This window comes from Plutella xylostella, chromosome 7 (assembly GCF_932276165.1).
Source record: "Plutella xylostella chromosome 7, ilPluXylo3.1, whole genome shotgun sequence".
Taxonomy (NCBI): domain Eukaryota; kingdom Metazoa; phylum Arthropoda; class Insecta; order Lepidoptera; family Plutellidae; genus Plutella; species Plutella xylostella.
Genome location: NC_063987.1, coordinates 2072422 through 2086595, shown reverse-complemented (window position 1 = coordinate 2086595; position 14174 = coordinate 2072422). Strand labels below are relative to the sequence as shown.

At 39.3% G+C, this 14174-nt stretch overlaps 1 protein-coding gene across 1 annotated transcript; it reads left to right on the top strand.

The window, feature by feature from the left end:
- Nucleotides 1-782: 782 nt before the first annotated feature.
- Nucleotides 783-6814, top strand: LOC119693064. Its single transcript, XM_048622174.1, has one exon. It carries the CDS (start codon nucleotides 1663-1665, stop codon nucleotides 6640-6642), a length of 4980 nt encoding a protein of 1659 aa, XP_048478131.1. The 5' UTR covers nucleotides 783-1662; the 3' UTR covers nucleotides 6643-6814.
- The last annotated feature ends 7360 nt before the right edge of the window (nucleotides 6815-14174 follow it).

The following is a 14174-nucleotide window of genomic DNA, read 5'->3' as shown; positions in this document are numbered from 1 at the left end:
ATCACATGGGGTTGCAAGTTATTGAAAATTTATTTTACCCACAAATATTATAGTATGCAAAGAAAATACTAGAAATTGTAACGGACTCGGGTTGGGTTTACAAATGGGGCGCACGAATTCGGTTTTTGTGAAGATTGTATTTTGTAGAAGTCATTCTCCTCTTTCAAATGAGGTGCCTCTCATTGTGAGGAAACGTTCGTTTCTTTTTTTTTCTTCCATGTGTGATTTCTTCTGTATAATATAAAGTTTATTGTATTGATACGAAATACGTGTTTCCTTTAAAAAAAACCCCATCACATATTTGGCCCACGATTATAATGCTCATGCTCATCCATTTATCTCTTTCATAGGTTTCCGACAGAAAAAAAAATATCAAGAAAATGGATAGACATTACCGGTCGCACAAATTGGGAACCAAGGAAACATACAAAAATTGTGTTCGGCACATTTTGAAGAGGATTGTTTCGATTGGACGAAGACAATGAATTATACAATCCACTCAGTTTGTGTATATTAAATAATTATATTGAAATCAAATAAGTATGAGTAAAGTTTTTTTTCTTATATCGTCGGTTGACAGGAAAAACTCACTAAGGCTGATTTTTCAATATTCAGATAAATGTTATCTGGGTAATACAAACATTGAGAAACATTGAGACGCAACAGCATCAAAATTATTTCCCAGCAAAACTTTTGTCTGGCTATTGAAAAATTTGCCTTTAGTGTCTTTTTCCTATCAACCGACGATATACTCAAGTTTTGTTTTTGTTATTATGTGTCGACGCACCTAACGCCATCTGTTAGCAGCCACGAGAACTAACGATGACCATGGAAGGGATGCGCGAGGGCCGGCGGCCGCCACCCTCCTACCAGCACTGTCACTCTCTCATCTACCTCGACTTCACACATTGCCAATTGTACCTCTGTATTTTTTTGTAAATTATAATAAACGTAAATTCAAAATTAAACAAATACCAAAATTCATTGAAGAGCTCCCTGCCCGCTGATAGCTAGCCTAGGATCCAAATCAGTAGCCGCAACATATTGGACCTCCATCGCCGGACTCATCGCAGAACCAGCTCAGCATCACGGTCAGGCCAGTAAACCCTTCCTTCCCTCCTCAATCATTCTTCGATTTGTGCTAATACAGTGTTTATGTGCAAATTCCAGTGATTACCTACATACGCGCGACCGCTACGGCTGTCCGAGCGCCGACCGCGCGCCACGTGTCGAACCTTCTAGAACAACTGTGAGTACTTGCCTTCTTTCTTTCGCAATCCACCAAAATGCCTAAAAATAGTGATGAATCAGTAGGGAGTGATAATGCGGAAGATATTATTAGGGATTTAATCAAAAAAAAGAGGGGTTGTTAAGGGTAAATTCACATTATTTTCAAAACACGTGCAATCTGTAGATGGGGAAACATTATCAGAGTTACAAAAAGCAGAATTACAAGAGCGGTTAAATAAATCACATCCGTTACTTGATCAATTTAATGCTATTCAAGATGAATTAGAATTGTTAGTGTCAGAAACTCAGTTAGAAAAGGAATTAATTGAACGGGGAACATTTGAGAACCAATACTATGCTATAGTAGCTAAGTGCAAGTGTATTTTAAAAGAATCATTGAAACCACATGGTCAGAACAATACTTCTAGAAGCATGATAAAATTACCTACTATCTCATTGCCTTCCTTTGACGGATCGTATGATCAATGGCTTGAGTTCCGTGACACCTATTTGTCGTTAATTCACAATAGTGTTGATATTGATAACGTGCAAAAATTTCATTACCTACGTTCATCATTAACAGGTAACGCGCTTCAAGTAATAAAATCGCTCGAATTCTCTTCTGATAATTACGTAACAGCTTGGGAGTTATTGCAAAATAGATACAATAATAATCGTTTGCTAGTCCACAATCACGTAAAGGCTTTGTTTTCAACGCAATCATTGCATAAAGAATCCGCACCCCATATACGCAAATTAATAGATAACGTTTTGAGAAATATGCGCGCTCTAAAAACTTTAGGCGAACCTACGGACTCTTGGAGTACCCTCATAATATATATAATTGTCTCAAAACTAGATTCTGCAACTGAACGGGAGTGGGAACTTTATAAAGGCACTATAATTAACTCTGAAGGTGATTCCGATATTAAATTGTCGCTTGCTGATTTAATTAAATTTCTTAAAGACCGGGCCGATGTACTGGAAACGATTAACTTGTCTCAAAATAAAAGCACACAAAATGACAATAACCCTAAAAAAGTTACGCCCAATGTACAAAAATCACACAGTTATGTTGTCACACAAAAGAATAACTCTAAACAGCCATTAAATTCATCTCGCTCTAAACGTTATTCATGCATTATGTGCAACGCAAATCACCCGCTTTACTCTTGCGAATCGTTTCTTAATTTATCGATAGCAGATAGGGTAAAATACATAGAAGATAAAAACATTTGTCGCAATTGTCTGCGCGCCGGTCACGCGGTAGTCGACTGCTGGTTCGGGCCGTGCAAACAATGTAATAAAAAACACAACTCATTAATTCATAACGAATGTGTAGACTCTGGTGCATTAATATCTTCAGCAGTTCTCACTTCGCAAGTGCAACCGCAGCCCGAGGCGGCTACGGCAGGCTCACAGCCATTGCAATCCGCATCTCACACAACGCACACGTTATATAACGTCAATAATAACACAGATCAAGTGTTATTGTCGACGGCATTAATAGAAATCGCGGATTGTAATAATAAATATCACACAATTAGAGCTCTTTTAGATAACGGCAGTCAACAATGCTTTATCTCAGAAGCTGTATGTAAACAACTCGGCATTCCATTGATACAGTCCACTGTTCACGTCACAGGTGTAGGTAACTCCGTCACCCAGTCCACACAATCATGCGAGGTTCAAGTACGATCTAAAACTAGTTCATATCTCACACGCTTTAATTGCCTAGTTTTATCCCGTATTACCGCGCAGTTGCCATCGATAGGCATCAATCATAACTTGCAAATTCCAGAAGACATTCCACTAGCAGACCCAGAATTCCACTCCCCTGGTCAAATAGATTTATTGATAGGAGCCGATAAGTTCTGGGACCTATTAAATGACGGTTTAATTAGATTAGCTAAAGGTCCGTTTTTGCAAAATACAAAGTTAGGATGGATAATTTCCGGTTCAATCAATAGTAAGCACTCGCGCATTAATCGAGTGCATTGTAACTTTACCCAGACCTTAGACGCACAACTTAAGCAATTTTGGGAGTTAGAAGAAATTACTTCATGCAATAAACTCACAAAAGATGAAGCGGCATGCGAAAAATTATTTAAAGAAACGACTTTACGCGACGATACGGGTCGTTTTTCAGTGCGCATACCGTTATGCGAATCAGCTGATGTATTAGGAGATACATTTAGTTTAGCACAAAATAGGTTTTATGCCCTTGAACGTAAATTAAACCGATGCGCGCCCGAATATAAACAATTGTATGTTGACTTTATGAGCGAATATTTAAACCTAGGTCACATGAGTCTAATTGATGAGTATGCTAAGCCATGCTACTTTCTACCACATCACGGTGTCTTCAAAGAAAGCAGTAGCACTACCCGTCTGAGGTGCGTTTTCGACGCAAGTGCTAAATCGTCATCAGGAAAATCGTTAAACGATATTCAATTAATAGGGCCTGCTTTACAAAACGATATTTTCTCAATTTTATTGCGGTTTCGACAATACAAATATGTCGCATCTGCCGATGTGGAAAAAATGTATCGACAGATTTTAATACAACAAGACCAACGAGATTTGCAATTAATTCTTTGGAGAGAAAATCCATTTCAGCCTTTATGTGTATATCGTTTGAACACAGTTTCGTATGGCACGGCCTCAGCTCCATGGCTTAGTATGCGTTGTCTTAAACAGCTCGCGGCGGAATGCACGGATGACGTCATCTCACGAGTCATCAATGACGATTTTTTTGTCGACGACTTAGTAACAGGACATGATGATAAGGAACAGCTGTTACAAATATGTAACGGGGTTTCAAATGTATTAAAATCGGGCTGCTTTCATTTAAGAAAATGGATTTTCAATTCAGACATTCAAAATTCTCAAAGTATATTTTCGTCTAAAGATCTATCGCTCGGTGATAATTGTCAAACGAAAACTTTAGGTATGGGGTGGTTTAACAATTCCGATGAATTAAATTACTCGACAAGACACGTTAAAGACATAACTCCTGTTACTAAACGCACAATTTTGTCTACAATTTCACAAATTTTTGACCCGCTAGGTTTGCTGGGCCCTACTGTCATTATAGCTAAGATTTTAATGCAATCTTTATGGCTTTTGAAGGTCGGCTGGGACGACCCGTTACCTACGAACACTTTAATAAAATGGCATAATTTTGTTGATAAACTAAAATATTTAGAAACAATTCGTATACCTCGTCACATTAAAGGCGATAATTGTTTACACACAGACTTACATATTTTCTCTGACGCGTCACAGGCTGCTTATGCGGCGTGTGCTTATGTGCGTACCTACACAGATAACTTACCTGTAACAGTGCGATTGTTGTGTGCGAAAAGCAAAGTAGCACCCGTAAAACCGGTTAGCATTCCTCGTTTAGAACTATGCGGGGCGTTACTAGGTGCACGATTATACGCAAAAATCACTGAGTCACTCAGATTAAGTTTTAATAAAGTGCATTTCTGGACTGATTCGACTATTGTGCTTGGGTGGCTTCGAATGTCACCAAGTTTACTTAAGACATTTGTGCAGAACAGAGTAGTGGAAATCAATGAATTAACGGGCGATTCGCAATGGTTTCACGTGGCCGGTAAACAGAACCCGGCTGACATGCTGTCCCGCGGGCTCGCGCTGGACGAGCTGCAGGCGGCGGGCTTGTGGTGGAGCGGCCCCGAGTACTTACGTGATAACAACTTTAACCCGTCACAGGAGAACGTCACAATAAATACTGATAACATCGAATTACCGGAATTAAAGTTAGAAAAAACAGTATTGGTGAGTCACACTCAGCCTGAAGAGTTTCCTTTTCACCGTTACTCATCTTTCGTTCGAATGCAACGCATAACTGCATACATTTTGCGTTTTGCACACAACTGTCGGTCGAAAATAAAATTAAATCACATAGTCGGTGAACTAACGGTAGACGAGTTAGATAACTCCACTAGGTATTTAGCTCGATTGTCACAGCAACAATCATTTCCAGGCATTGCAACTGATCTAACAAACAAACGCAACGTAAAATTTCCTAGAAATATTTCTAGCCTAAATATATTTTTAGATCAACATAACCTCATTAGGGTCGGAGGCAGATTATGTAACTCCGAATCTTTTTCATATAACAAAAAATTTCCAGTTTTGTTATGCTCAAAACACAACTTTACTCGTCTGCTATTTATACATAAACATTTAGATTTGCTTCATGCAGGGCCTCAGTTGTTACTAGCCGCTATAAGGGACAGTTGGTGGCCGCTTAGGGGACGCGACTTAGCTAGACAAACAGTACACAAATGTGTTACGTGCATGCGTTTGAAGGCAAATACTTTACAGATTCAAATGGGCAACTTACCTACTGAAAGATTAGAACCTGGTTTTCCTTTTATGCGCTGTGGCGTTGATTATGCTGGGCCATTGTTCATATTAAATCGCAAAGGAAGAGGAGCTAAATTAGAAAAATGTTATATTTGCCTATTTGTATGTTTTGCGACTCGAGCCTTACATTTAGAATTAGTAACCAGCCTTACTACTGAAGCATATATATTGGCAATTAAAAGGTTCATTTCTAGGCGTGGGAAACCCCTAGAAATCAATTCCGATAACGGAAAAACGTTTGTAGGCGCTTTAAAAGAATTTTCAAAATTTTTAGACTCAAGTCAAAGTGACATAATTAATTATGGAGTAAATAATCACATTAAATTCACATTTATACCACCATACTCACCGCATTTTGGGGGATTGTGGGAGGGGGGGGTCAAGTCTTGCAAGTTTCACTTACGGCGAGTCGTAGGGAATGCTAACCTAACGTACGAGGAGATGAGCACAGTATTGGCACAAGTCGAAGCTGTCCTCAACTCCCGACCCATGTATCCTCTGTCCACAGACCCCAATGATCTACTCCCACTCACACCAGCTCACTTCCTCATTGGCCGACCGCTCACCGCTCCAGCTGGCGAGGACCTGACGGCTACTCCAACGCTGCGCCTATCACGATATGATCGCGTGGAGCAGATGCGGCAGAACTTCTGGACGAGATGGTCGAAGGAATACGTTTCTGAACTCCAGAAGAGAACGAAATGGCAGACACACAAACACACACTGATTCCTGATACCCTCGTCCTAATCAAGGAGGACAACGTACCGCCACTTCAATGGCGCCTGGGACGAGTGCTGCAGACCTTCGCCGGGGGCGACGGCATCTCACGCGTGGCCAACATCAAGACGGCCACAGGCATCATACAGCGGTCATTCTCCAAGATATGCCCGTTGTTTCCTCAAGAAGATGACCCTCTGATGACCCATACACCTCTTTGGAACCAACCGGGTGCTTCCAAGGCCGGGGGCATGTCGACGCACCTAACGCCATCTGTTAGCAGCCACGAGAACTAACGATGACCATGGAAGGGATGCGCGAGGGCCGGCGGCCGCCACCCTCCTACCAGCACTGTCACTCTCTCATCTACCTCGACTTCACACATTGCCAATTGTACCTCTGTATTTTTTTGTAAATTATAATAAACGTAAATTCAAAATTAAACAAATACCAAAATTCATTGAAGAGCTCCCTGCCCGCTGATAGCTAGCCTATTTTATTTATTTATTTTTATTTTTCAAATACATACATATTACATTACACAATATAAATCCGCCAAACTATAGACACATAGTTTGTTGGCGGAGAGAGCTCTCTTAAACATAAACATTAAATATCTACATTACCTGCTATATCTACCCATGTTAGTGACTCGACTTTATGGTGATAAATTCGCGACACTACATATAATATATAGTTACTTAAGTATATAATTTAGTTAAGCTATGCAACATATTAATGACTACATTATATCTAAACAGTTCGAATTCATAATATACCTACATCATTCAGTTCTTTCTTAAACAAATCCAACATAATAGTTTTTAATTTTTGCTTTATGACAAATTTACTTAACTTTTTGGTTTCTTTTAACAATGGTATACTGTTAAATATTTTAGGCACTAAGTATTTTCGAATTCTTTGACCATAGTAGTTCTTATGTTTTGGTTGATAAAGTTTACCTTTTTGTCGGGAAAAATAATTTTGTACAACAAGTGTTTTATAATCATTACAATAATATTGTTCAATAGCTATACAGTAATTTACTTTGCTATGTACTGGTAATATTTTACAAAGAAGAAAGAGTTTTTCATATTCATTATTACAATTATTTTTAGTTCTTTTGTCTACTAAGTATTTATACTATATTTGCCTAGGATCCAAATCAGTAGCCGCAACATTATGATAAGTTAAATTTCCCCATATTTAGGTTTTATTTTTTTGTCGGCAACATCTATGGTTTGAGTGAGAAAGAGAATAGTGCACACGGCGATTGCGAATCTATTTGTAGTTGATCTGAGTTTCATTCCGTAGTTTTTTAGCAAATTTGGTATAAATGTGGTCTGTGGATAGCCTGAGAGCATAGAATAATAATTTCCTGAGAGTGTGGCAGATGTGACAACTTGGGTATGCTAAGCAAGGGCCAAGTCTTGACAAATGTGAACTCGAACTCGGCTAAGTCAGAGTGCGAACTTACTGGCATAGTCTGTGCTCAAGTAGTCTATTTTAGTGAATTCGTGTTCTTAGCATGTGCTTAAGCTAAGACTCCGTCTTAGTTTCGTCTATTTATCTTGGCCTTAGTATCTATCTATCTATGTATTTGTGTAGATATATCAGCTGTTCGACACCCATAACACAGGTTCTGCCTAGCTTGGGGTCGGATGGCCGTGTGTGAGATGTCCCCACATACATACATATAGTATACCTTTTTTGCAAAATCCTGTATTTTATAAAGTATAGTTTAGACGACCGAATGGCGTAGTGGTTAGTGACCCTGACTACTGAGCCGATGGTCCCGGGTTCGATTCCCGGCCGGGGCAGATATTTGTTTAAACACAGATATTTGTTCTCGGGTCTTGGATGTGCCCGTAAAATGGCAATAGGCCCGCCCCCTATTACATTGGGACTAACATACACTCTGGCGAAAAGTGGGTGCAGCAATGCACCTCTGCCTACCCCGCAAGGGAGTACATTAGTACAAGGCGTGAGTGCGTGTATAAAGTATAGTTTATTATTTATTTTTATTTATGAAAAATAAATAAAAAAATACTATAGTATACCCTTTTTGCAACACATATTTTACAAAGTATAGTTTATTAGACGATATTACGTCAAAATACAAGAGACCATGATACTCGCCGAGGCTACGATACGGGGCAATAAATACAAATGTGAACTTAATAACAGAGAATTAGAAGCGAAAAAAAGTTACATTTCTCTCTTTGTTTTCAGTTTAGACGTTAATTTAATAGTCCTGTTTATTTCGTGTAAAATTAATTAATTTTGTACTTTAATTTGTAATCGGGTATTTACATAAGGTATTGTTATACTTTTTATCTCCGTCTGTTATGTATAGGTATGTAAAATCAAATGCAACTATTCATTAGTTTATGTTTTTTTTTAACAATAATGTAATCAAATTCCTGTTTAGTTATAAATTAACGGTCTTATTCATAAAAAGTTACGGGAGACCTATAGGCCTGCTATAAGCAAATGTCAAAAAAACTTTATTCATAAACGATCAATAGCGCTAAAGAACTCTCCAACTGATTCGTAAAACCTTGATATGCTAAAGTAGGCTGGACCCTACTATACACCTTCCGTAATCCTCCTATTGTACAAAAACATGGCGGCCGGTCAACAGCTGTTCTGCTTTATTGACGATTTGACATTTGTTGTGAGTTAATATTTGCTGAAAATAAGTTGCCATGGTAACATAATTTTTTTTTTTTTTTTTTGTGGGTTTTGGCTTGGCCACTGCGCATTTAAGCCAACGTAAACTTTTTTAAGTGCCGCGCCGTGGCTAACATAGATAATAGAGATTGATAAATGAATGAAAGTTTTCGCTATTTTTGTTTATGGTTTCGTCAGACCGGCAACTTAATAGGGTAAATGTCAAAATATTTGGTCTGTGAAATCTATTAGCATCACTATAGTTATTGAAGGATTACGGAACGATTATGAATAGAGATTTTTATGAAACCTCAAATAGGCTTAATGTGTTCCGTAACTATTGAGCTCAGTAAACCTACTTTAAGGTTTTTTTATGAATAAGACCGTAAGACTATAGATAAGTAGCAAAATATTTTCTTTCTGTTTGTATACCGATTACTTCCTAATTTTGATATTATGGGGCTGATTCGTTCAGTAATTTTATTGAAATAAAATATGCGAAAACAAGAAACAATTTATGAAAATGGCGGACAAGATACGAATACGCAATTTTTATAATGTTTCCTGCATGTGTTTTATCTACAAACAAAATAATTTTATGAAAGCATGTTTGCGAGTTCCCTTTATGCATTGGCATTATAAAACCGGTATGTTTAATAAATATATATTTTGAATTTGCAATGTTTTATTTTGTATCTAACAGGAAATTACCATTTGTGTGCACATAGTGGCCCCACTACACGTCCGCGGATGCGTCCGGAGATGACCTCCGCGGACGTGTAGAGGGGGTGATTTGATGCCCAAATCACGAGGTACATGTCGAGGTATTTCACGTCCGCAGACGCATCTGCCACCGATCCGTCAGTCAGTGAGTGCAGCATCGTCTTCTTCTCCAGTTCTTCTTGATAACTCGACTGTGATGCAAGCTCAAATAGTATTTAAAAGTACTAAACAAATAAATAGCTGCGGCGGCTGCCGTTTCGATGTCCATATTTACGAGTAGCGTCTGCCGATATTCAACTCAGACTGACCGATCAACAGACGTTTGGTCGCTTGCAGAGATTCGTCTGCAGATGCATCCGCGTACGTCTCCGGACGCATCCGCGGACGTGTAGTTGGTACAGTGGCGGATTTACAAATTTGCCGCCCGTAGGCCATTAAATTTTTGCCGCCCCTACTGACTTCAATTTGTTAGTTTAATCCCGTTATTAGTATGATTGTGAACTTAATGATGTGGATATTTCTATGTCTATCTGTCACCAACTTCAAATGTTTCATCAAATCTTATTTAAGGTTCCGTACCTCAAAAGGAAAAAAGAAACCCTTATAGGTATCATTTTGCTGTCCGGCTGTCTTTTTCTCAGAAATGGGTAAAAATATCAAAGCTGACATTTCGCAAAGATATAGGTACAAGGTGGGCCAAAAGTAATCACCCTATTGGAAATTGCTCTCATTTGTACAAATGGCCGCCAATTTCAAATTTGTTTTGATATTTGTGGACTAGACAAATGCAGGATACAAATTGACAAGCCATGGAAGCCACACTTCCCAAGAACGCCAAATAATTTTGTATATTCAGTTTTCGGGTCGCCTTTTTTTTCGTTTTATATGTCATTTTTCCCCGCAATATCGCCCGATTTAACCGTTTCAGACAGTTTTTGTGCGCGTTTTTTCAAGACCCGTGTTAATGTGAATAAGCCCGTGTCTCTGGAAGCCCTTAAGGACAACATTCGACGTGCGAGAATCTCTCGCCCGAAGGTCTCGCTGAATTGATGAGAAAAGCCATAAAAGGAGCCCGTAGGGCAATCAATTGTGACGGCGCCCATTTGGCCAGTATCATCTTCTAGACTTTACCAATAAAATTTTAAATGTTCAAATAAACATAGTTAAATTATTAAATTATAAATGTACAAAAAAGAATCGAAGTTTTTCATTTAGAAAAAAATTAGAGCCAATCAAGATAGGATGACTTCTTTTGATCCACCTTGTACAAATGTACGGCATCGACAAACTGGTAAAATAAATTAATGAAAAAAAAATGTTACCTTCCATACATGTAAAATGGGAATGATTTTTTTCGTTGGTGTAAGGTATTGTACAGGTCTTTCAAAAATATCAAAGGTCTTCTTAAACCATTTCTTTATTCAGTGACTGGTTTGTGAAATATTAAGCTTCAAATTGCGAATTCTTGGTAGACTCAAGTGACTGTTTGGTCCAAAAATATCACTGATGTACTTAGTACATATGACAAAATTCTACATTATCCACATATAACCATTACAGCCGTTTCCAGTTTCTCCAAATTCGAAAGTATTCCCGCCGCTTCTTGTCGCGTTACAGGCTTTTTAGTAATATCATATTTGATTGATTTCAAAGAATATGCATGCCAAGAATCTCTTTAACTATTACATGCTTCTTTTCTGGCTGACCATCGTCTCAAATTCACTCTATTCCGGGTTTTGCCTTTCCCGATTTCACTCATTTATTTAAGCCAGCGTTGTGTCGAGTTTACAAAAAAATCCTGTAGCAGCATGAAAAAGCATCCATCTTGGCTAGTTTAAGACGTGACATAAGTTATGCATCGCGCTCACTCACATCGCGCAGCCTCAAGAGCGAGCGCGACGACGTAGAACTTTTGTCACGACTTAAATGCGCCCCGTACTAGCCCGAGCCTGATTCAGCAGCCACAGTTGCCACTAAATCAAAGAATATAGGTACATACTGATTATATGACAGTGCGTTTATTTATATGTAGATTGTGTACACGTAAATTTATATTTAAAAAATCTGTAAAATAAAAAATGCTAAATTTGCCGCCCCTCTAAATCTGCCGCCCTAGGCACTGGCCTTTTTGACCTATAGGTAAATCCGCCACTGAGTTGGGCCATTACACAGATTACTTAAAAGTTTGGCTAGTTTTGTTTTGTTTCAAAATGATTACTCTATGTATGATAAATATTGAAATATTATAATAAATAATTCATTCATGTCAATTAATTTCAAAGTAGGCGAACTGTTCGCTTTTGAGTCTCGCGACTAGGCGCGTAAAACTGCAAAACTAGCAAAATGAACATTCTGCATAATAGTAATCCGGGTTGTATAGGTATAATCAAAGACTAACCCACGCCGGCGGCGCTAATACCATAGACTTAGCATATACTAGCGTAGTATTACTAAGTCTATGGCTAATACTTTCTATCTACTACACTCTGAGGAGACGGCCACTGGGTGGCCCTTAGAATAATTAACATACACTCAAAGAAGTACTTTTATGCTTACACCAATGTCCATAACTGTTTTATAAAATCACAAACCTCCTTCACAGGTATAGTTCAGTCCAAACAACTTGATAGTGCTGAAATTCGTAGAGATTAGACTTTGTGCTTTGTCAAAATACCCAACAGTCAATCTTTGAAAGCGTAAAACAACGCGGACTCAACGTGAAAAAATGCATAAGTTAGTTTGTTAGTTTGACAAGGTACAAAAGTGTGATCGCTGCCAACTTCAGAACCTATCAAGTAGTTTGAACCGAACTGTACCTAACTACTAAAAAGAATAAAGCACTAACGTTTAATTTCACCATATCCGTTTAACCACAAGCCCAATAGTTTAACCGCAACAAATCGTCTATAATCTCGCAAAGTTTAATCTAGCAGAATGAAACGTCTGACAGTAAGCTATGTGCAACAATTTTTCAGCGTCCGCGCCCCGTCCGGGCGTCAGGGTTAAATGAAAACTAATTTTAATATTAATGCTGGCTGGTTCGCTGGAAATGAAAATGACAGGCGAAAAGGAGGTGCAACTTTTTAATAGATGTTGGTGGGTGTGTGTGAAAGGTGAAGTTTTTTTTTAAATAAACTGGCTGTTAACATTGCTAACTAACGCGATTGGTTGAAAATATAACAACTAGTAACTGCCTGGTAGTAGATAATAATCTTATTATAAGTACCTAATCTTTTTCTACTAACATATTCATCTTATGTCGCAGTTAGGTACAATTTATCTACACAGGAACAGGTAAAACTTAAAAATACAATACATAATTTATAGCTGATGACAACATGCGTATGATTTATTTTTTTGTTCACGCTGACTGCGTGATCTTTCATACGTGAGTTTTATACAGGGTGCTTAAGTAGGCTGTTTTTATTGCTTATCTTTTATATTTATTTTATGGTCGATAGATTAATATCCCTTACGTCTCTTTAAAAAAAAACAGTTAAGAACTCATTTATTGAAACTGTAAATATCTATGTACACAATACAATCTAAATAACTAATATAAAATTAAAATTAAACTAAAAAGAAAATGCTGGCCAGATCGCTGCCACTGTCGGGTAGGGTACCCAAGACGCTGGCCGCGTTACCCCGCTGTATAGCGATGCTTAGCCTTTGTGCGAGGTAAGAGCCAGCCCTAGGGTCCCTTGAGACTTCTATTAGTCTGCTGCTGATTTCTTTAAAAAGCTGACGTGCCTCCGGTCCCCACGGCCCTAGGGTTTCGACTCCGAAAGGCACAAACATGTACCCCTCTCCTAGGGATGCATATTTGCGGCCTTTCATCATCTCCGCCCGCCCGGCCGCAGCGCCAGCCTCTCTGGAGGTAGATGGAAGATGGGACGGTGCTAGTGTGTCCACGCATGTTGCGTCCCACACCAGCAGCCGGCCCCTCTTCCATGGCACCAGACTCATGCCGTCGGGTCTCTTGCCGTCGTCCCGCATGATCCCGCTTGGCTCTAAGGTAGCGGGAACGTTTGCACTGGCAAGGGCCCGGCGGATGGTGTCGTTGAGTGCGGCATGGCGCGCTATACGCCCGGCGCTGCGGCCGCACGATAAGCCGTGGTGACCGCGGCGGTCAGCATGTTCCCCACAGCGGCAGCGATGTGGCTCATTGGTTTGAAGCCCTAGTCTCAGGCTGATGGCCACTGTCAAAGTAGTTCTGTCCAGCAACGTGCCTAGATTTGCCGAAGGGTAGGCATTCAGCCAATATCCCGACTGTGGAGTGCTGGAGGCCAGGAGACGGGCTCGGTCTGCTGCATCGGTTGCGGTTTCCAATAGTTGGTTTTCTTTTTTTGCGCAAAGTGGCGCGTCCCATAGCCTCTGTGACGTCGTGTTTGTCGGGATATCTTGCCCAGGACCAGCAGCATTCAGCCAAGCA

What these genes read in the sequence shown, in the direction of transcription:
- LOC119693064 (XM_048622174.1), top strand. Translation starts at nt 1,663, where the DNA reads ATGATAAAATTACCTACTATCTCATTGCCTTCCTTTGACGGATCGTAT.